Here is a 22852-nt window from a genome sequence, read left to right as displayed (position 1 = left end):
TTCAACCTCCCCAAATTCTCCCACATCGCTCCCCTACTCGTGCAGTCCCTCCACTGGCTGCTCATATCGAATTCAAAACCCTGCTGCTGGCGTACCAGGCTCAGGTACTGTAGCTGCACCCCCATGCCTCCAGGCCATGGTCCAGCCTTACATGCCAGCTGCATGCTGTGCTCCGCTAAGCTCTCCCTTCCCCGGCCGTCCCTCCACCCAGACTTGACACTTCTTCTCCCTCCTGGCTCCCCTGTGGTGGAATGACCTTCACACTCCAGTCAGAACAGGCAGAGCTACTACTCATATTCTGTGCCGGAAAACATGCCGAAAAATCTTCACTTCAATAAGTATGACATGTCATCTCATGTCACCCTGTCCTCACTGAATTCCTTTCTTCTTCTCTCCTTAGCTCTCTTCACTTAAATTCTCTTTTACCAGCACTTCTCTCATACATAATGATTCCCCTTTCACAGGAATGCTGTCATGGTACTATGGCTCTGATCACACCTTAGCATTGGTTGACACAAGAATATTTCTATTTCTATCCACTCTATCAGGTAGGGATGGGACGATATATCGATATTCAATATATTGCAATACAAAAATGTCACAATATGTACCATGGGGCAGAAAAACGAATCGTGATATTAGCTATATTTTACTCTGCTGTAGTAATCTCAAATGAGATGGCTTGCCCATCACAATTTCACAAGCTCTCCATCCAAATTATATTATTTGCACTTTGTAATGACATTTTTAAATTGTTGTTTACATTCTAGCAAGCCGATGCCATTGCTAGAAAGATTTATGGCTCAGAAATGAACATAATTCTGCACAGTCATACTTTGTTGTTATTGAACTTTTATTTATTACATCGTATCGTGGTTGTATTGAATCGTGAACCCCGTATCGAATCGTATCGTGAGATAAGTATATCGTCCCATCCCTACTATCAGGGTACTTTGGTTTTGACCCTTGCGCTCCTTACTGCCAATTACTTGAAACGTTGGTGATCAGCTGTGAATCAGAGAGCATATTTGTAAAATGTACATGTTAAAATGTACAAGCAAATGTACATGTTACAAGGACAACAGGGCCTCACATACAATGTAAAGGGACAGTAAGTACAAGACATGCAACAGACAGACAAATATGAATCCTTACCTGCTCACTCATTATAAGCCGCTCCAAGGATATCTGCCTGCAACAGGAAAACGCCCCAAATATGTCTAACAAAAAAGAAGAAAAATCTAGTGGCATTTAAACTTGAAGCTTACGTCCTTGGTGCAGTGAAATCTTTTGCCTGTAACTAGCTTGCTGGATGACTCTCTTCGATGCATACAATTAACAAGTATTAAATTTCTCATCCAGGCGGCAGTGCTCTCCGTATGATGACTTCTGTGGCTGTTTACTTAACTTGTCTGGAACAAGCGGGGAAATAGCTGGAGGATGTTATTTTGTGATGTGCAGCCTGGTTGTTAGAACACTTGGCTGTGCTATGACTCAGCAAAGGGTGATTAGAAATGTTCAGACAAGATGAAAAGTCTGTATTTCTCTTTTATCTTATCATTAACACGTCTTCACAGAGACATAGACTCTCTCATGCGCACACACACGCACACACTGCACCTGCTTGCTGTTCATTAAACATCTTTGTCCTATTTCCCCTCTGAATAGATGATTGGCAGGACTATGTACCTTTTCACTGGGTATGTCTGGAACTGTCAGATTTTACTGACCAAACACTGAGCTTACCGTTACAAACACTGACACACACAGGAGCTGGCCTTGTCAGTCTTCAGTGAAAAGCAATCAGGACAAATTCCTTTGTGGAAATCTTTCATTCAGCCATCGGCTATCTTTTTTTCTTTTTTCTTTTCACTAAAATTTGTACATGGTGCCCTTCACAGAACTTTCCACTTCTCCCTGCCAATGTTTAATAAAGCCTTGTGGTGGCGAATGGGATCACATTGATAATTTAGCAGCCCCTGGCAGCCCAGTGGGACCCTCCATGACTCTGAGTTAAACTCATTACAGGCTCCACTATGCAATCTTAGGGCTTCTCTCAGGAATATTGCCCGCTCCAAAATTACCCACTCATTTTTGTTTCATGGATTGACAGTTTTTTTTCCCCATTTGCTTTAGTGATGGGCAGATTGCAGAACCTTGCGTCATCAGGATTCACTTTACAAGCAATTAAAAATAATGGGCAAATCCCAAACACTTGTCAAAGCTAATGGAATTCATTAGAGAACAGCATTTCTCCAACCTCTGAAATGGATTTGAATCTAAAAGTTCATTATTGGGGCAGCAGGGTGGCAGAGCGAGTCGGGAGAATGTCCTTTAACCAGAGGATCTGGGTTCAAGCCCCGGTTTCAGGAAGCCCCACCCCGCTGAAGTGTCCTTCAGCAAGATACTGACTCCCTACCAGGGCTGCTGGTCTGTAGCTCTCCCTGACCTCTGACCTCCCTAGGGAGGTGCAAACAAAAAGAGAATTTCCCTACAGGGATCAGTAAAGTATCACATGTCATTATTATTATTATCCAAGCCATGCTAATGTGTCAGCATTTACTGAAATACATAGTGGGATGTCAATACTCTCAACAGCAAACTGCTGCCCATCTAATGCCTTTACTGCCACAAATATTAATCTTTGTTTTGCTAATACAGACATGCAGATTTGTGTTCTGTGCTGTTTACAAACTCCTTTCCTGGTGTATGTAATAAGGCTTTCCAGGCTGATGGTTTTGCCAGCATCAAGTGGTACACTACCACTTTGCCTGTTGACATTTCATTAAGCTCTGAGATACTTCTCTTTTTATCAAGGGGCCAAGTCACCGTGGAGGTATTAAATTTCAGTTAAATTTAAACTTGCATTTTTTTCCCTCTCCTTCGACATGTCTGTGCGTCATCGGTCATCCATCATTCCAAACATAAACATGCTGGATGGGTTTTGGTTCAGGTGTGAAAGGTGGAATAGAGAGAGGCAGTTTTTCATCCCCGAGTCGAAAACTGTTATGATGAAATAGGAGGTGACCCACACCTCTGACACTCGCCTTCCTCTCTGCCTCAACATTTTCATTCACAGAGCCATGGCTTTCAGAGACACCGTCTTCTTGTCCGCCCTGTGATGGGCTGCAGAAATGCATAAAAGGATTACTAGCATCAGAGCTGCAGAGTTTGAATGCTAAATCTGAATAGAAGTGCTGATGGCTAGAACAGGATTGAGGGTGGATTTGGACCGGAGTGTTGGTGTGGGCTGAAATATATTGCTTTATCATACAGGGTCCAGATGGACATCTGTAGTTCAGTAGCTGGCACTAGGCTGGATTTTGTTGGAAATTAGTACTGAATGCCAGTTGTGAGTATTGAAATTTATTAAGGATTCAGTTACTACCTTCTTTGTTGAATGAAAGTGCATTTCCTTGTACAAGTCAATACATTTTCTGTTTAACATTAGCACACCTTATCTGCTTTCCTAAATAAAACTACACCATGCTCAGTTGATTTCCGCAGTCCATAAGACAGTAGAAAACCACCATTTTGAAGCTTTTCTGTTTATTCCTTAGATTTGCTATGGTACTGATAGGTGTCATTTTGTAATCCTCAGCTGTCCTGTGGGAATTATTTTTACATGTCCCTTAGCGTGTCGGAACAGTCCTGTGACTTATATTTGGGCCACAGCCCCTCTGGTTGAGAAACATTGTCGTAGAGAGTGTGCCACAGTGAGCGGAACAAGCTTAGCGATGCCCAGCTGGAGTCTGGGAGCCGTCGGAGGGTCAGAGCCGCAGCAGGGAGTGGACAGGGCCAGGGCCGCGAGATACGGTGAAATGCCACAGTGGGAACAAAGGCAAATGAAAGAGTTGGGTGACGCTTTGATGGTGCAACTGAAGTGGAGGGCTATCGCTGAGAGGCAGAGAGCAGTGTGAACGCAGACCCACCACAGAGATCACACTGCACACACACGCACACACCATGCCACAAAGCACATTCACCTGCCTTCAGCAGCTCTCACTCTTAGGCATATAGATCCTGCCACTGTAATTTGTGGCAAATACTGTTCTTTGAGAGAGAGTGTTCATGCACACACCTATCAGTATTCAGACAGGACAGACTAGGTTTACAAATTCAAAAGTTTTATTTAATCAGACTCCATTTGAAGCTGTGGCCTGATTATGAGGAGACGGACCCCATAAACCCCATAGGCGAGAGCAACTGGAGTGACGGTGACATATGGGAATAGCTGATTGAGGTAATGAGGAGTGCATCAATTTGTGGTTGGTTCCCAAGTGGGTGTGAGAGAAGATGTGGAAATACTTAAGCTTAGCTGATTGGACGATGCAAACCGTTGGGGTGCTGCCTTCTCCAGATTTAAACTGATTGGATAATGAGCAGCAAGTGAAAGAGTAGAAGGATAATGAAGTAGTAATGAAGTAACATTGAAGTAGAACCAAAGACTTGTAGCTTTAACTAATTAGGTAAGCGATTATCCAGTTAAAGGGGCTCTATTATAGGAATTCAAATTCATATATGATCAAAGAGGTCTAATGAAGAAACTGTTTAAATTTGATTTTGAGTGGTTAAATTTCAAGTTATTTAATATCATCATTTATTATGATTAATTCAGCATTTTCAAAAATCCATCCTTCTTTACAGTCAGTTTTAGACTAACTCCAGTCAACACATCGCACTTGATTTTGATTGGCTCCCTTCACAAAAAAATGGCTAAAAATCCTTCCAATCAGGTTTGCAGCATTTGAACTGACACACCCCTGAAAACTCATTTGAATCAGAGTACCTAGTGTTGTCTGCCAATCAGAGTCCTGTATTGTGACTGTTCTGTATTTAATTTTACCCCTTTTAACTAAACTACCTGTATTTGAAAAACATAACAAAGAGTAATAATTTGAGCCGTAGTATATTTAAAAACGAAATCATAGAAACTGAATAACATGGGACCTTAAGGGAATGTGTGTGGAAGTGAATCCTTTATCAGAGCTTGCCAGTGTGCTGCTGCTGTCCATGGTGCTGAAAGCTGCAAGCCACTTCAAACATACAATGCAGCCCATTGTCCAGCGAGTCGCGTGTTGCTGGGATACAGCACCTGCCACGCTTTCAGCAGCTCCACAGGAGATGGGCTCTTGTCAAGCAAGGCTGGTAGCAGTCTCAACCTCTTCTCCTCTGCTCTCAGATCTGTTCTGCTTTTCACGCAGTCAAATAGGAATGTCATTGGTGTTCATGATTTAATTTGTTTTTGATTTGATTCCCAGTGTGCTACATCACTTACGTAACTACAAGGAAGAAGCCAAAAAAAAAAACATGCAATACAAATAACACCCAGTTGTCTTGCCTCAAATGGTGGTGCAGCACTTTAATTACAAAATTCACACATCAGAAAATCAAATATCATTTGGAGAAAATGCTTATGAAATGGTTCATAGCCTAAAATTAAAAATATTGGTGCATACTTTTTAAAAGCTAGTGGGTAACTTAATGCTTGCGTGGCAGGACAGAATGATAGCATGTTTCCAGACTGTTCACTCTGTAGAGATACTGATTGCTTTCCCCCCCAAAAAAAAATGACATGTAGCATTTTTAGAACGTAACTAAATTTAGGGAAGTAGAAATGCCAGATATTCTTCTTGACATGTCTGATTAAATGTCATTGTATTGGAGAGTGACAGGTAATTTGCATAGAAACTGCCTGATTAAACGTTACATCCTCAGATAATAAGAACAACAGACAAGCAAAAAAAAAAAAACATCTTGTCTGATAGGCAATTTGGCATTCACAAACGCCTTTTCATATGCACAGCCACATCCTGTTGATCTGTAAGCATATGCTTCTGATAATGTCTGATTTTGCTGTGTGGAATTGGGTCCAACTTTTTTTAATCTGATGGTAGATACAGAGAAGGAAGCTCCACACAGCCAGCACAGGTCATGTCAAGGTTGTTGACAGGCGGACGGGCATTGAGGTCTGAATAAATGATTATTTTGATAAGGCAGCATGATTAGAAATCCCCTCCTCCTCTCAGTCGCTGTCTGTTCCTCTCCTGGATAAATCAAAGTCGGCCTCTAACTGAGTCTCTGCTGCCTCTCAGTCTGCAAAGTCATTAACCCTGGGATGTGGCCCATGGGGCTCTCTCCCCTGCTCAACTCAATAGTTGGTACATGAAAAATAAGCTTTGGTTTTCTCTCTCCCTTGTCTCCCCTCTGCTCTCCACACCTCTCCTTTTTATTTCTTCTAATGGGCTTCAGCTCCTGGTTTTCACCCCAGAGAATGAGTTACGTGTCCTGCTGGGGTTTTTCAGCGGGATTGTGTGTGTGTGTAGTGGCGCTGTAAATTACTATGCTGTGTCCCCATTCTACATTGCTCTAAGGGCACATTGGCAGAATCTCCCACTCTGTTGGTGTGATTTGTGTCTTCCTATTTCTCCTTTGCCTCAGCTGCACCGTGCTACTCATGACGTGTTTGTACTCATGGCGTGTAAATGCAGATAAAATAGAAATCAAGGTGACTGGGTCCTCTCATGCCCAGTCACACTATACATATATATATACATATATATATATATATATATATATATATATATATATATATCCAGACCTCTGTCGCCAGTCTGTCCCTGCTTCTCTTTCTCCCTCTCTCTGGCACTCTTTCTCTTTCCCTGCACTCTCCTTCTTTCTTCTTTCCTTCTCTCTTCTCTTCTCTTTCTCTCTCCCTCCCTCTCTAATTTTCACTGCAACTCCTACCTCCCTCCCCCCTCTGTTATCGTGGCCTGGAGAGGAGTTGTGAAATTCATGACATCCAGATCTAGAGGGGCTGGGTGATGGAGGACAAGAATAGTCTCCCGAGTTCCTGCTGGAATCTGTCTGTCTTTGATGAGAGAGTTATACAATGTCAGCACCCGATAATCTCGCTCTTGCAATTTGTGGCAGACAGAGAGAGAATCTCATTTGTTGCATTTGGTTACGGAACAGTGGCTTCCACCGCAGTGCCAGTTTCTGCTCCATAATCATGTTACTGTACTGAACGGTAATATGTGCACAACCTGGAATGGAATAAGACAGATAGTGCCAGAGCCATAAAGATAAAGGAGATGTAAGAATCGCAGTGCTTTGTTCATGAGCTAGTGTGTTTTTCTCTCTCTCTCTCTCTTGCTCTCTCTCTCTGTCAAAAGCCGCTGCGAAATGGTTCACAGGCAGTGAACGAGGCTAGTGCTCGAAATTCAAAGTTGTCTGTCTGAAACATGGCTCTCAAACAGCCCCAGAGACACTCAGCAGCTCAAGAGGCGATGTGAGGCAGTTCTTCTGGCTAACAGCAAGGGGTAGTGTTGCTCCAAAACGACTTCATTAGTCCTCTGCCTTCCTTTCCACATGACTGCTCTCCCTGTTTACTGTTGCTGTTCTTGCAGCCCTGGCCACAGCGAGGTTCATCTTTTGATTATTTGGCTTCATAAGGAGTGGTTAATCCTTTGAACTTTTTCTGCAGTAGAAATTTGGAGGTTGCTCTTTTACTGCCTCTACCACACAAGTGTTGAGAAATAAGTAAGTCAGTTATACTTAAAGATTTATATTTCCTTCTGACGAGTTTGTGATGGGTGTCTGACCTGTTTGTAGCTTCTTAAAGATATCACATTGCAAAAAAGACTACTGATGCAGTTGGAAACAGAGCAAAAGTGCATTTTATCCCTCAGAAAGTTCAACAGAGGAAATTAAAACATGGTTGTTTCTCTAGAGGGAGAAGTGAATATTCTGTTTGATTTCACATGTGATCAGGCTATTTCAGGCCACTCAGGCAGAGCCTGTTGTCCTTGCAATCATGTCAGGGGTGTAGTTGTGCGCACAGCTGGTAAATATTTAATGTGTCTGCTTTGCCATTCCCAGAAGGGAGGACATGTACTGTAATCGTATAATGGGTTAGAAGAGCTGACGATGCACTCAAAGCTTCACTGACCATTCTCACCTGAGGAAAATGTGGCTGTCGAGTGGCTGCTCCATAGAGGAGAATCATGTGAATGCAGTAAGTCACCTAGTCATGGTATGTCAGCTATACCAGGTAGTGAAATAACGCAGCAATAAATCGGAAGTGCAATGGTGCCAACTGCAATATGAAATCCCACCAGGCTGATATACTGTATGTCACAAGCCTGCAAATCAAGATGTACAATAGTGGAGGGTTTTTTGTTGTTGAGTTTTTTTGTTTGTATGTTTGTTTTTTTGCAAAAATTAATGTCACAATTGCAATATTCCAAGAACAACATTTATCTATATTATGCTGCCTTTATCAGATGAAAATGCCAACAATTGGAGAGGGTGCTCAGCATTGAGAAAATCGATATTAATTTTCTCCTGCTCATAATATTATCATCCCCTAGTTTGAAGCTTCCTAAACTCTCTGTCCATCAATATAGCACTACAGTATTTCTTACAGAGTATTTGTCAAAATAGGAAAAGAGACTTGCAAGACTTACCTCAGGCACTCTTGCACAGAGAAGGAGGGTGAAGTTAGAAAGCTTTTATTTTGAAGAAAAAAAAAGGCATAACTAGGACATAAAAACACCAACTGGTTTCAAACCCTAAGGACGTGGTTGGAGAGAGGGTGCGTCACGAAATAAAGGCTTTTTAACTTTACTCTCCTCCGCGCAACAGTGCCTGAAGTAAGCCTTGCATGGCTCGTTTCCTTTTTGAGAATTTCACTAGGCCACTTTTCTTCAAGAGCACCTTGTAGTACCTGGAGTTTACTGAGTCTGTGACTTTTTTTTGAATACTTAGCCCTTCAGTCCATTTTATTCTCTAGAATGTTTGTCCTATTCTGCTGGATGCAGAGCTTGGGTAACAAGCTACTTCCCTCCACAGTGCTCTAACTCTCTCGGTGTGGATGTGATTTGTTAGTGAAGTATTTATCTGCTGTTGTGACAGCAGCGTTTCAGGGTGTACTCAACCCCATCTCAGAGGGAGCAGCCACTCATTACTGTCCCCCTCCTCCTGCCGCCAGTCAACTCCTCAAAGTCAAGCCTGACCTGCTTTCGAAGAGCACTCCAGCCCGGCCAGCCACGTCTCCCGAATGAGACCAGTGGACGTAGACTAATTATGCCCTGCCCTTTCCCTCTCACCTGCCCCACACAAATCACTCTGGATAAATAGCTTTTTTTTTTTCTTCCCACATCCTCATGAAGGGCATCTTTGGAGGGACATGGGGGAAAAGAAACAGTGAGAGAGCTCTTGAAACTACATATACAACAATAACAAGTTTGCCAGCAGAAGTCTGGCTCTGGAGGATCATTATATTACAGACATGACATTTCAGTGTCATTATCAGCCGAGGAACCAGGGCAGGCTGACTGGAAATGAGGAGCTGCCGTTTGTGCCCACTTCCTTCTAAATGAAAGGAGGAGCTGACTGGGGGAGGATGCTAACTTTGCCTGTTGACCACCATAAGTCTGGGTGCTTTTGACAAGCTGGCAGATGAAATGAGTATCAGATGTAAATGAAAGACACTGACAAAGCCTAAAAAGATAAGGGAATCAAAAACCCGCCCTAATTCTGCATCCAGCTATAAAGGAGACACATCCTACAAGGCTGAATCACCTTTGTTGAGCAGTGATTCTCAGCTGCTATTGTGTTGCCGCTCAAATATATTTGACATCAGCCTGATGTCATGACCCAAATAGATATAGATCTTTGAATGCAACACTGTCAAAGCATCTTACAACCCACTTTTTGGTCCCAAGCCAGCGGTTTAGGAACATAGTCACAATAGAAGACACCTGATGACAGAAGGGACAAATAGTAGAGATGGGATGATATGCTTATCTCACGATACAATTCGATACACGATATGGGGTTCATGATTCCATACAACCACGATACGATGTAATAAGTAAAACTTCAATGACAACAAAGTATGACTGTGCAGAATTATGTTTATTTCTGAGCCACAAATCTTTCTAGCAATGGCATTTGCTTGCTAGAATGTAAACAACAATTTTTATAATGTCATTACAAAGTGCAAATAATATAATTTGGATGGAGAGCTTGAGAAATTGTGATGGTCAAGCTGTCTCATTTGCTATTACTACAGCAGAATAAACTGTAGGTAATATTGCGATGAATTATTCTGCCCCACGATACGTATTGTCACATTTTTGTATTGCGATATATTGAATTTCAATATATTGTCCCATCCCTAACAAATAGTAATCATCAGTGTAAAACACAGGAGCAGAGGGACATTGCTAGGGCCAGTGTGGAGATGCCGACACGGTCCTGTCCTCTCCTCTCAGCTTATGATTTGATTCAGAGCCTATGTCTGGCCCTAGTCCAGTCAGACCTAATTGAATCAGGGGAGGTGAAGTGGGGAGTCATCAGGGCACCCCGACACTCGCGCTGATGCATGGCAGACAGGAGGAGGAATCAATGCACTTGAACTGGACAGGGCAGGACGGATATACTGTTGAAGCATAGTGGAAAGTGGAATTGACTCAGAGAAACAGTGGAATAGGAGGCAGAGGAGAAGGTAGAAAGAGGCTCAGAGAGGACATGAAAGGACAGAGGAGCAGAGGGGAAGACGGGAAATGAGAGGCGGAGTGGAGGGGAAAGGAGAGGAGAAGAGAGGAGACATCAGAGGAGAGATAAAATTGTTGGTATCGTGCCTCTCCTCGTCGTGTTTGACTATAAGCAGATACGTGCTCTGTAAGCAGATCAGCAGAGATATCACACCCCCGACCCAGGTTTCTCTTAGACCTGCCTTTCCATGTGGTGTGCATGGGTGCTTAAATGGTGCTATATATCGACAGAGCATTAAACAGTTGTTCAATAGCTATTTAAAGGATCAGGCTGTCACCATAAAAAGTCAAGTTCAGTGGCTGCTGCCTTTATGTTGCCCGTGTTTTTACACAGACCACATAGGACTTAAGTCTGACTTTTATGTGTAATCCTTTGTTTTTAAAGAGCATATACTCTGGTGTATTGTACTATTGTCAAATAAACTAAAGATAAACGTCATTCCATTGTGCCTTTATCAATAGAGGTCTATAGCAGAAAATATATCCTGTGTCCCCTCCTTCACCCAAGAACAGTTCTTGAGTAAAGAACTCTTGTGATTCACATCATGATAATAGCTTGACAGATTTGAACTTACGTGAGAAGTTGTCTTTTTAGGACATAGGTGGGAAATTGAAGTATTTTGCGCCCTCTTCCAGCTGGAAATGAACTAGAATCAGTCAGATTGAGCCAGAGAGAGCATCCTGTTTGTTACCAGGACGACAGGACAGCCGGACGCACCTTTCCCTTAATCTGAGAGAGATAGGAGCTACTTAGTCAGAGAACAGACAAGAGAAACAGGGAGGGAGGGACAGGGGGAGGAAGGGAGAGGGCCGGGGTGTGTACACACATAAAACGTACTCTGGCAAAACACACACACACACACACACACACACACTCTTACCCAGCCTAGAAGGTTTTAAAGACAAGGGCTGAGACAAGGAGAGGGAGGGAGGGAAAGAGAAAGAGGTAGTAGTGTAGAAAGAGAGATACATAGAGAAACGGAGAGAGGTTGAGAAAGAAAGAGGTATGATTGTTAGACTGTAGCTGTCCTGTCTGCCCCTGGGAAGCCTCATCAGCCCTTCAGCAGGATGCCTCAGAGGAAAAGGAGCTTCACCTTTGGAGCTTACGGAGGGTAAGGATAATAGAGGACAAGCATGACGCCACTATGTAGATTAGAGCAGATGTACATTTGCAATTGCTTGCAAAAAAAAAATGTCTCTCGGAGTGCACAGTCATTTTGCAGTTTGCTGGATAAAACCATGCAGCAGTGCTACCTGTTTGAGCTCATTATTAGCCTGTGCAAGTCAGCCACAGAGGAGCAGTGAGAGGAGGATGTGAGACTACTCAGGGAATTGCATTGCACCTGCTCAACAACTGCAGATCTAGATGACTCTGACAAGGTCATTGACTGTCTGCTCTCTGCTTTCCTCGTTGGCGGCGTCAAATGTCATGAGCGAAAAGTTACAGAGAATGCTAAGATAGTGAGGTCGGTGGATGAATGTGTGAAGCAATAAAGGGGGCGATTTAAAAAGATTCCTTCTGTCCATGTGATTGGCTTGGTGGGATGATTATTGAGTGTCTCGGTCACGGTGACCTGTTCCTGTTCCAGGATGTTTTTGCGAGACTTCTCGGAAGTTGTCGTTGAGACAGTGCACACTATTATCACTGTGATTAAAAAGAATACGCTGGTTTGACCGGTTGCTTGTCAGCATCACAAGTAGTGTGTCTCACTCTCAGAAACACAGTTAAATGTGGGTAATATAGTTATCTTTTTGTGAGATAGAGGATTCAATTAAAGGTTTTGTCTGGGCATTAGTTTTCTGGACATTAAGGAAGTGCAGTTCACTGAGGAATTAAGAAGGGAGCAGAAATCTTGTCATTGAAGACCTCTTGCTATATATAACACTACTGCTGTATATTGACTTTGATAGCATGCACTGAAAACGTTAAATATCTCATCAACGAGATTGAAGGAAGGGTGTTTGCAAAAAGAGAGAGAAGGATGTACACAAACAGCTCTGGAAAAAATAATATGTATATGGAAGATGCAGGCGGCCTTGCATGTATGTTTATGATATTTTTGTGGCAGCCAGGATGTGAAAGTTCAAAAGAACAATGAGAACATTTTGGCTTGTGAGCAGGGAACCGCTCAGCCATACACTGTAAAACTGCATCAGAATTCATGAGGCAATGAAATCACTTCTACTATTGTGTTTTGCTGCCCATGGGCACTGCCAAGTCTGCCTAGAAAACACTCCTGAGGCGCAATTTGACATTTCTGTGGCTGGGATCGGGTTGAAAGCTAGGCTGAGTGCACAGGCAGATACTGTCGGCCTGCCGTACATTACAGGAGGAATCACTTGGATTACGAAGATGTCCTATGAGATTTTAGGGATAGTGGGTATGATTTAGAGAAATAGCACATGCACACAAATGCATGTACACGCAGGACAAAAGGTGCATTTCATTTCTCTATTCAAACCTTTATAACTACATTCCATGTACTTTCCATCCAGTAAGCGGCTGTCGTCCTAGTGACCCGTGTTCCTAGGGTTTTATGCGTAAAGTTATTGGAAAGTAATGTTTTATTCATCTGTTCTTGGCTTGAATTCATTGACAGAATTGTATTTTTTTCATTGGTAAATTAATTAGTTATAGGGTATTTTTGTTTCCACATTCATAGACCAAATTCAAATACTTGCAGACAGTGGCTGGGTGTGGCAATAGAGACTTTGCAGCTGCGTCACAAATCTCCTAGCAACCAGACGGCGCCATCTTGGTGGTCCACTGGAGAATTGGCTGTGTGCAAATAATGACTAAATATATAACAACTGGGCTTAGAAAAAGAGAGATACCTGAAAAATATTGTTGTGGTGTGGATGGAGGTCAACTCAGTAATGTTGTAAGTAAAAGTGAATAGTCTGATAAGGAGGATTTGCTTCCAAATATATACAGTAGGTTACTGTGACAGAAATTGTCTTTAGACCTACAGTTGTTTTAGTTTAAGGTTTGGGTTTAAGGTTACGGTTAGGGTTAGGCAACTAGAACAACTTGGTTAAGGTTAGGGAAAGGCTTCGGGCATGGTTAAATAAGAATTTAAACTTAACTCACCATAGAAATCTTCTTGGTAGAAGCTGGAAATTGAACCCAGGCCATCGGAATTTAAGTTAAATGTATACTCCGATCCACCATCCCAACCACAATACTATTTCAGTGTCAGACTACTTCCTGTTTATAGTCGTGCCTCCTCCACGTAACCCTCACCTTTCATGCACGGAGCATGCATTTGTATTTTTAGACTTTGTGCTTATTTGATGGAATTTCAGGAGATCAGGCTGGTTCCACCTCAATCAGGTAAAACCAGTCTTCCCACTGAAGTGATGTGAAGAGTATTAGGTGGAATTCAAATAGTTCAGGTCAACAAAGATAAACTCAACTGATGCAACTCTGGTTAATTGGAAGTCATGATGTGCTTACATCGTGATGCCCCCATTAGCCCCACTCATAAACCCAGTGATTCATTATTCCCTTTAAGGAAATGAGGGATTTCTCAAGTAGGGAATCTCTAAAAACTAGTGTTCTGATAATGTCTAAAACAGCTATAATCTCAGCTAAACAAGACATATGTATGTATGTGGGGGCATGAGCCAGAGTGGCAGATCCATGCAGCATATAGGACTTGTGTCTTCTGAACACAAAATGAGACTCCATACATTTATTGTATCTATATAGCTCTACATTGGGCTTTACAAACGTTGAAACTATTAAATGTTACTAAGTAATAAAAATACCAGACATGAATACAAATCAGCCTGGAATTTAGGCACTTACAAGGGCCATTGAGGTTTGTTAATCTTATTATTATTATTTTTTTTTAAGTCATCCCATCAAGAGTCCTTTAGTGGGGAAAAAGCCCCAAAAAACAACTCCAACCTCTGGTCAGTGAGGTGCTGGAGTGTTCTTATCAATACTGCTGGTTTCTACTGGAATACATTTATAAATTAAAACGTCATTCAGGGATTTTTTCTTTCTGTTCAGCCATGGTGGCTATCGCTGCTCATGCTAACTACCCAGTTCCTCGATTTATTCCAAACAAACTGCTGTTGCTGCTGCCCGAAACATAAAACACATCACTTCCAGTGCAGCAGAGGATTTTTCCTGGGAAAGACCTACCTGACACCGGGTGTTTAGAATAGAAAATGTAAAAGCTTTCATGAACTGGCGATAGATTGAATTACTATTGTGTTATATCAATCGGCCATAGTCAATAACAAAACAGACATTTATTTATATGAAAATGTTGCAGATTATTACTTTAACTTTTATTTAACCAGGGGAGTTTGACTGAGCACACTCACTCTTTTTCCAAAATGAAGCTCCATGGGAACAGTTTGGGGGGTAAGTGCCTTGCAAGCTGAGGGAGCGTATTCTATTCTTTATTCTTCATTCTTCATTCTTCATTCTTCTTACCCTGCCCAAATTGTTCCCAGCCATCCAGGATTCAACCTGATAACCTTCCAGTCACAGGCTGCTTCTCTAACCTCTGGGCTGCCATTGCCCCATGATTCCTTGAAAGCATATAGCTCTCTTAGTTGAATTAGTTGAATTAGTTTTCTAGATTCTTAGCTCATGAAGGAAAAGGAAATGAGCTTTTCCACAGTTTCACTTTTTCACTTTAATGTGTCAGTTAGATTTGGTTAGTTTGCAATTCCCATCCCTTTTCACAAGCCTATCTATGCAACAACATCCTTGGAAAGTTGTCTCTGTTGTTAGAAAGCCCTGTTGTTGAAAAGAAGTCTCTCAAGGGAAATTAATGCAGAATGAATAACAGAGCAGAGAAAAGACTTTCAAATTGAAATGGATAAAGCCCAGACTTTGACCATCAAATCATTGGTCTTTATTTGCTCTTGATCTGTCCTTGGAGAAATTATTTTGTCGCACCATAATTTCCACATACAGTTTAATGGAAATTGCCATTAGCAGATAATAACCGTGGCAGTTCCAACAAAATGCTTGCAAACAACGGCTATCAAAGAGGATAAACAACACAAGACTGGAAATTGTGTCTTATTATAGCATCAATTTTACTGTCTCTCTGTGCCAATTTCCTTGTTGATGTGACATTGTTTTTGCAGCACTAAATTCAGACCAGGCAATTATGTGAAGTAGACAAAACGATTTAAAAACAATAGAGGGTAGAAAATTAAGTAGGAGAGGAGTGCGTACACCCCTGTTTTTAATATTGTTTGGTAAAGGGACATTTAGTCAACTTTTCCCCTTAATTTTCTCATAGAAAGGAGCGGGTAAGGTCACTGCCCCCCTCATGAAAGCCCCTACACAAACACTGGCTGAAAGGCTATGCTTGACGGTCAGGTGTGTACTTTGAGGTTTCGGGTTGTGATGGTAAACTGAAGATATAGAGGAGGCTGGCAGGTGATGCTGGTGTTTTGACAGGCGTAGAATTATTGTTAGCTGGTTCCCTGCGGGAGAGTAAAGTCAGCCTCAAGCCTTAAGACAATTGGCAAATGTCCAGCCAAGTGCAAGTTTATAGGAGTGTGCGTACAGCCCATTGTACTCAGTTTCCTTCGCAGGTGTCATACCTGACGATGAGGAGGAGGAGGGGGAGGATGGTATGATGGTGCATCTAGTGCATCTTTGCCTTCAGGCTTTTTTACAGTTCACCTGTGTGCATTTTGCTGTACTTGGCTCTGCTCCACTTTAAATTGTTGTTGTAAAGTGAGATTTGGATGCTGCTACAAATCTTTAGCAAGCAATTTTATCTTTTTGCCTTATTCTCTCTCTCTCTCTCTCTCTCTCTCTCTCTCTCACCCTCCCTCCCTTGTGACAACTCTTGTTTTTCTTGATACATGATTATTCCCTTGCTGTTAATATTCATGATGGTGCTGATTGATTTACTGTTGACCGGTCTGTTCCAGTATTCAAATGATTTTGTGAAGATTAAAATGTTTATGATATGCATTATCCGTGAGCTGTAAAGAGAGCTGTGTCCTGCATTCCAATTCCAGGGCTGCAAATTAATGCCACCAGACAAATGCTGGTTCTTTCTTCTTCTTCTTCTTCTTCTTCTTCTTCTTCTTCTTCTTCTTCTTCTTCTTCTACGAACGATCTGTACCTCAGAGACCGTACATCCTAGAGCAGCCAAATTTGGTGGATAGGTTTCAAATCTCTTCAGTCAATAAAAATCACAATGATTGGCCAGATGGTGGTACTATAACAAGCAACTTTACATTTTGGCCAATAACTCCTGAACCATAAGAATCAAACTTTCCTCAAATTTCTGGGCTTTCTTGGCAAGCCAAATACATTTACATTGACCAAATACGTTTTCTTTTCCGCCATGGCAGTTTTCCAGCCGTGCAAAACCTATTTTTTGCTATTTCTCCCACTAAATTGAGCCAATCTCAACGCAATTTTGCACACAGCATATATGGACTTCCTAGATGAGGGCCCTTACCCAGAGATTTGAGAATCCAAACCATGTGGCCAAGGTGCACAAAACCAAACTTCAAAAACATATTTGGGATGGACTTAAAGTGTGACAGCCCACATTTGGTCGCGCTCCATAGCGCCACCATCAGGCCAACCTTGCAGCAGCAACTATTTTTAAAAATTTCTCCTACAGAGTTGCCTTAATTGCCACCAAATTTTACACAGCATATTTCATCTTTGTATCACAGAATTGTTATGCTTGTAATCGTTGAAGAAGTTGACGGCGAAGACGCACAAACAGGAAGGGAGGCATATTTCCTACATGCTTTATGCTAGACCATCCAAACTTCACACAGACACAGGTCTACCTGTTTGCAAGGGACCCCAAAGTGCGTCAGACACATTTCGTCATGCTGAATAGCATCACCATCAGGACGAATTGGCAATTTTTCAACTTTTCCCTAATGATGAATCAAACTTATATTCTCACTGTCACATCATTTGCACCATAGGCTTGCATCCTACTAATAGCCTTTTTATAATAATAATAATCTTTATTATTCTAAAAACTGTGATGGCAGCTAAGACATTAAATTAGCTGGTGAAATTCTGATCTGATTCACTACCATCTTTGAGTAGAAGATTATATATAACGCACACTATATGTAAAATCAAAGTAGAAATAAAGTCAAAAAAAGATGATGCATATTGTTAAATCAGTAACTGTCTGGTATGAGATTGTAAGTCACTGACAGACAGTTTGATAAATTGTACTCTACTGTACATGTTGGACCCTCACACAGTGAACTTAACAGCTCATAACAGCCCTTATTTATCAAGCCTTGCAGAGGAAGAGTGCTGATGTAGTATAATTAATGAGGTGCTCTTGAAAATCTTGTTCATCATGATCTGAATGGTCACACTGTTCCCACTTCTGCTCACAGAAATCTTGATGAATACGGCTAGCTTAGTAATGCGTCTGATATTGATTCCTCACATTTCACAGTTAATAGAACATTCTGTTTGAGAAGCTGAATTTTCCTCAGTTTCCCCATCAGTTTTCGTGGTAGAGAATGACAAACTGTGGTTTAAGTGGTCTGCCCCCCTTCTCGTCTGCCAGTAAAATCCATTTGATGCTCTTTCGAAAGATTTCTGTGATTAGTATACACTACAAGACAGGAATCAGCAAGTGATATTTTCTTGTATTCACACTCACCAAGCTTATTTCAACACATTTGAAGTGGAATGATCGTACTGCACTGGGAGATAATTGAGCTGCTTTCAAGAACACATAACCCATACTGTGGCATGTTTGAAGACATCTACATGAAAAATGGAAAATTGTGAAAAGTGAGTTTGTCGTGTCAAGGCTTTTTCTTATCATATCTTGTAACAAGTCATATTGCCATGAAATCAGATCCAGTCAAATAATCTGATTTACAATAGCATTAAATATTCCTGATAAAATTGAAACACTTGCCTGCTAAGTGTTTCTTTTTTTTTTCTTTGTAGGTGTATACCACATTGTTTTACCTTTTTATTGTTTTTGTATTGTGTCATGTGCCTCCATGGTAGATAGAGGTGTAGTTGATGTGCCAGCCTGTTTCCCACTCTTGGCTGTTAACACCAAAACAAAGAGCATCGCTGTGTCAGCAGGAAGATGGTCACCAACCGTATCGCTGACTGACAACCTAATATTTCCATTCTCAACACTGGGCAACAAACAACCAAAAGAGCAAAAGAGCAAAGCCCTTAGCTGATGTCTGACAGCAACAAACATAATGTCAATGTTTGAATGTCAAGTCATGAGACTATTAGATACTAGTAGACACCATACTAGATACTAATCTAGTATCTAGTATGGTGTCAGTGTGCTGGTGTTCAAACTAGGTATTCCATTTGACTTTATCTTCTGTGTGAGAGAATGCATTGCAGTAGGTTCATGAAATAACATGTTTGGCTCCAGATACTCTTGTTGCTGTTTCATTTTCTTACATCATCTCATACGCTCCCATAGGTTTTATCCAGTTTTTAGACGAGAGAGAGAGAGAGAGAGAGAGAGAGAGAGAGAGAGAGAGAGAGAGAGAGAGAGAGAGGCTAGAGGCACAGAGATTCACAGAGAGAAAGATAAAGCTGACGGATACAGAGATGGATATCAGTGCAAAGAGAGAGACATGCAAAGATATAGAGATACTATATTACTAAATGTAGCCAGCTCAGTTCTGACCACCCAGCTCTATTCTGCCACCCAGTGGTGTAGGCATGCTACTGAATGTTGCACCACTGCACCTACAGCAGTGTACCATGTATCCTACACGCTAAAACACAGATTACACTGTCTGCTCTGTGCTAATCCGCCCCAAACCATCCACAAGACATGAATACATCATTATAAAACTGAATAAGATGAATATTTTATGAAGATGATAGTAAATCACATGAGATGTGCAGTAAGTGTATGCTCTCCTAGGTCCGAGATGGATAAATGGATAAATCTCAATGGTTTCAGACATTGGCGCCCATCCCATTTATCATCTTGAAAGGTTGCGCATGAGGAGAGGTAAGGGAAGGAATGATCAATAAACTATGCCTCCTGTCAATGTCAACAGATTGATATTGGCATTTAGCTGCATGCGAATAGGATGCAGAATTATTGGCATTGTAGCATTCACCTACATGCATAATGCATGGTATAGACCTACTGGACATGCCAAAGGCACACAATTTGTCATCACACGTGGGGATAAATGTGGCATTTTGAGACATTTTGGAAAAGGAAAAACTAGAACAACTGGGGACATTCCTTTGAGGATGAAACATTACTTAGATAATCCAGTAATAACCCTACAGGGATCTGAAGTGGAGTCTCTAACTCATCGCTGAATATAGCTACCTTAAACAACCTTCAATTTGCAAAGTCACCTTTTCTCTCCTCACCCACTCTGAGGTGCGAGGCTCTCAGAAGAATGGCTTTGATTACCATTATGGTATTTTCATTTTGTTGTTGACTGAGTAGCTGCTACTGGTGAGTGTGTCGGCATTGAATGACAATGGCAATTATTTGATTGGCTTATCCTTGGGGAGGAAGGGATAAGCGGTGATTAGCGGCAGATTGATTGGCCACAGTCAGCGTTTACTCTGACACGGCTCCAGAGATTGATCCAGGTAGGAGAATTTGCCCTGCTTGATTGGTATGCTGGGTAAATGCAACAGCAGCGCCAACCACCAAATACTCCTTTCCCCCTGTGAATATACTGCAACAACAATGGAAAACAGCCAGTAGAATAAACCACTTTTTCTTTCCATCTTTGGCTCTCAGCTCTCTCATTTTCTCTTCATCTTTAGTTCTTTCTGGCAGTTAATTTCTCTTATATACACTACCAGTCAAAAGTTTGGACACCTGATTGAATGTACTATGTTTTTCATTATCTTAAAGCCATTTTGATCTAAAGGCTTATGCTTAAATGCTTGAAATTTGTTTTTTAGACAAATATAAATAGTGAAGTTGATGCCTGTGTATGAATTTCTTTCCAAAGCCTTTGCTTTCCATCAAGGCAAACAGTGGCTACTTATATAGCTAAACTAATACTAAAATATAAGATAGTTTTGATTTGTTTAACACTTTTTTGGTCACTGCATAATTCCATTTGTGTTATTTCATAGTTCCAATGTCTTTACTATTAAATAGTAAAAATAAAGAAAAATGTGGTGTGGCCAAACTTTTGACTGGTAGTGTAGATACATGTTCTCTTTCTCTCTCTGTCATCTCTCATGTCACCTCTTCTATGTGTTTAGCAGTAACACAACAATTCCTCTTTATTCTATCCAAATCTGCTGATATTCTTTTACCTGCTGTCTTTGCTGCCTCAGTTGACTCCTATATCAAGTGCGACATTTGGCTCTGATCCATATACTCTTTACTTTTGATTGTGCCCGTACTGTTTGGGCGCCGCTCCATTCAGACGTTTGTAGACTCTGGAGCCCTGGCTGCCCGCCTCGCACATCTGCCAGCCGTCCTTCTCGCCGACGAGACGACGCCACTCTGGATGTACTCAGCAACTGGCTGGCAGGCAGAGGAGGAGATAGAGGAAGTGGGGGGAAGAAAGGGAGCAGAGGAGGGAAGGAGATGTGGGCCTCATTAATCTGAGTTCATGGGCGCTCATTTTGGTCTATGCGGTTCAAAATATTGAATAATAATGATAAGGATCTTCACAGTTGAGGTTCCTGATTAAATCACTGATATGGTAATGGCTTGGCTCACGATAAAGCAAAGGTGAATGTGGTGAAGGTTAGAGATGCTCTGGTATCTGCTGATATTTTGTCTAAATAAAAAATCCTTCTACTCCAATAAGAAAATGTTCAGTATCAATACCAATAGCAATAACATGTCAAGATATAGGGGTATCTACAACCTCAGTGCTTTTTATGCAATTGTCTTTTTTTAGGGCTGCAACTTTGATTATCAATGAATCTATTGTTTTTTTTTTTAATCATTTGGTCTATAAAATGTCAAAAACAATAACAAATACCCATCGCAAGTTACCAGATCCCAAAGTGATTCTTAAAATTACTTACTTAGTCTGACCAGCAGCCAAAGAAATTCCCAAAGTTCTCCATTTCATATCATTATAAAATGAATAAAGCAAGAACATTTTAGCATTTGTGAAGCTGCAACCAGCAAATGTTTGGTATTTTTTACTTGATAAATGCCTAAAACGATTAATCAATTACCAAAATTATAAATCAATTAATTTTCTGTCAATCGACTAATCAATTAATCGACATAACGCAATCATATCAGCATTAGTCTTTTTAATAACCTTATTTGACAGTGGGTGATATAGACTACACTCATGCATTCATAGTATCAGTTCATATGTAAAACACAGATGTCACGCCTCATTTGCAGCCACTTAACACATCTTGCTGAACAATGTTTTGCCTTGCACTGTAAGACTCCAGAGGAATTCATCACATTTGAATATTAGTCCGGGTGGGAACCGAGCTTAATCTACTGTCAATTTATTTCTCTTTAGAGTGGACAAGACCTTCTCCAGGACCAGAAGCTTATGGTGAGTCCTTTGCCTCCTGAAAAACAACATTATACATCAGAAAACTGTGTTTCATGCTTGGATGCTCCCAGCATTCCCTTCCCTTGCAATTTTTTGAAGTTTTGGAGACGTAGGTTGCAAGATTGTTTTCCTATTCCACTCAACCTGCCCCAGTTTTGATTAGATGTCTGACTTCAACCGTCGACCGTTAAGATTGCACCCAATATGTCAACATTCAGGTTATCCTACTGTTTCACTCCTGTTCACTTCTAGTATGGCTGGCTTCGTGCATGTGCTGCACTCCACCTTTGTGTGCTGCAGCAAAAAAAGAATACATTTGCCATACTTGTCTTATGCAGACAGCCAGTTGACTCAGCATGAAGTGCATACAACTAGTCTTTGATTTGTCTGTCACTATAATGCTTGCAAACAGTCTCATGCTGGAGGAAAGTAGTGAGAGATCTTAATGAAGGCATGCCCCTTCACCCTCATGTGTTTTATTAAATAAAGTAGTGACAACATGATGAGCTGGACATAGTCAGGGTTAATAAGGGTGGAGGCTGACAAAGACTGTGTCTGCATTGTCACCAGTTCATTTAATACATAATTTGAGAGCAGTAAAACAGTGCGCCGACCTTCCCTGAATTTGGCCTTTTCCTGTCTCCTGTTGAAAGAGTTTCGATGTGCATAAAACGATTTTTCTTACTGAGAAAACCTGCTCCTTTAGCTTTGGACCAGAACATCTGCACAGATAATCAGAATGGAGACAGAGGAGCATGTAATGTTCCCTACTTGGCAGGTAGTCTCCC

General features: G+C 41.4%; 1 protein-coding gene across 2 annotated transcripts in view; it reads left to right on the top strand.

Annotated features, from left to right (window-relative positions):
- The first annotated feature begins 11517 nt into the window (after positions 1-11517).
- Positions 11518-22852, top strand: part of rap1gapb (RAP1 GTPase activating protein b) — a 62204-nt gene continuing 50869 nt past the window's right edge. For both annotated transcript variants that reach the window (XM_078283362.1, XM_071903933.2), the window contains exons 1-2: positions 11518-11674; positions 22029-22064. In XM_078283362.1, the coding sequence (XP_078139488.1) occupies positions 11631-11674; positions 22029-22064 (80 nt within the window). In that variant the 5' untranslated portion in view covers positions 11518-11630. The remainder of the gene's footprint in view (positions 11675-22028; positions 22065-22852) is intronic.

Source organism: Centroberyx gerrardi, chromosome 5 (genome assembly GCF_048128805.1).
Source record: "Centroberyx gerrardi isolate f3 chromosome 5, fCenGer3.hap1.cur.20231027, whole genome shotgun sequence".
NCBI lineage: Eukaryota > Metazoa > Chordata > Actinopteri > Beryciformes > Berycidae > Centroberyx > Centroberyx gerrardi.
Note: the sequence above shows the minus strand (reverse complement) of the source record. Positions and strands in the feature narration are given on the sequence as shown.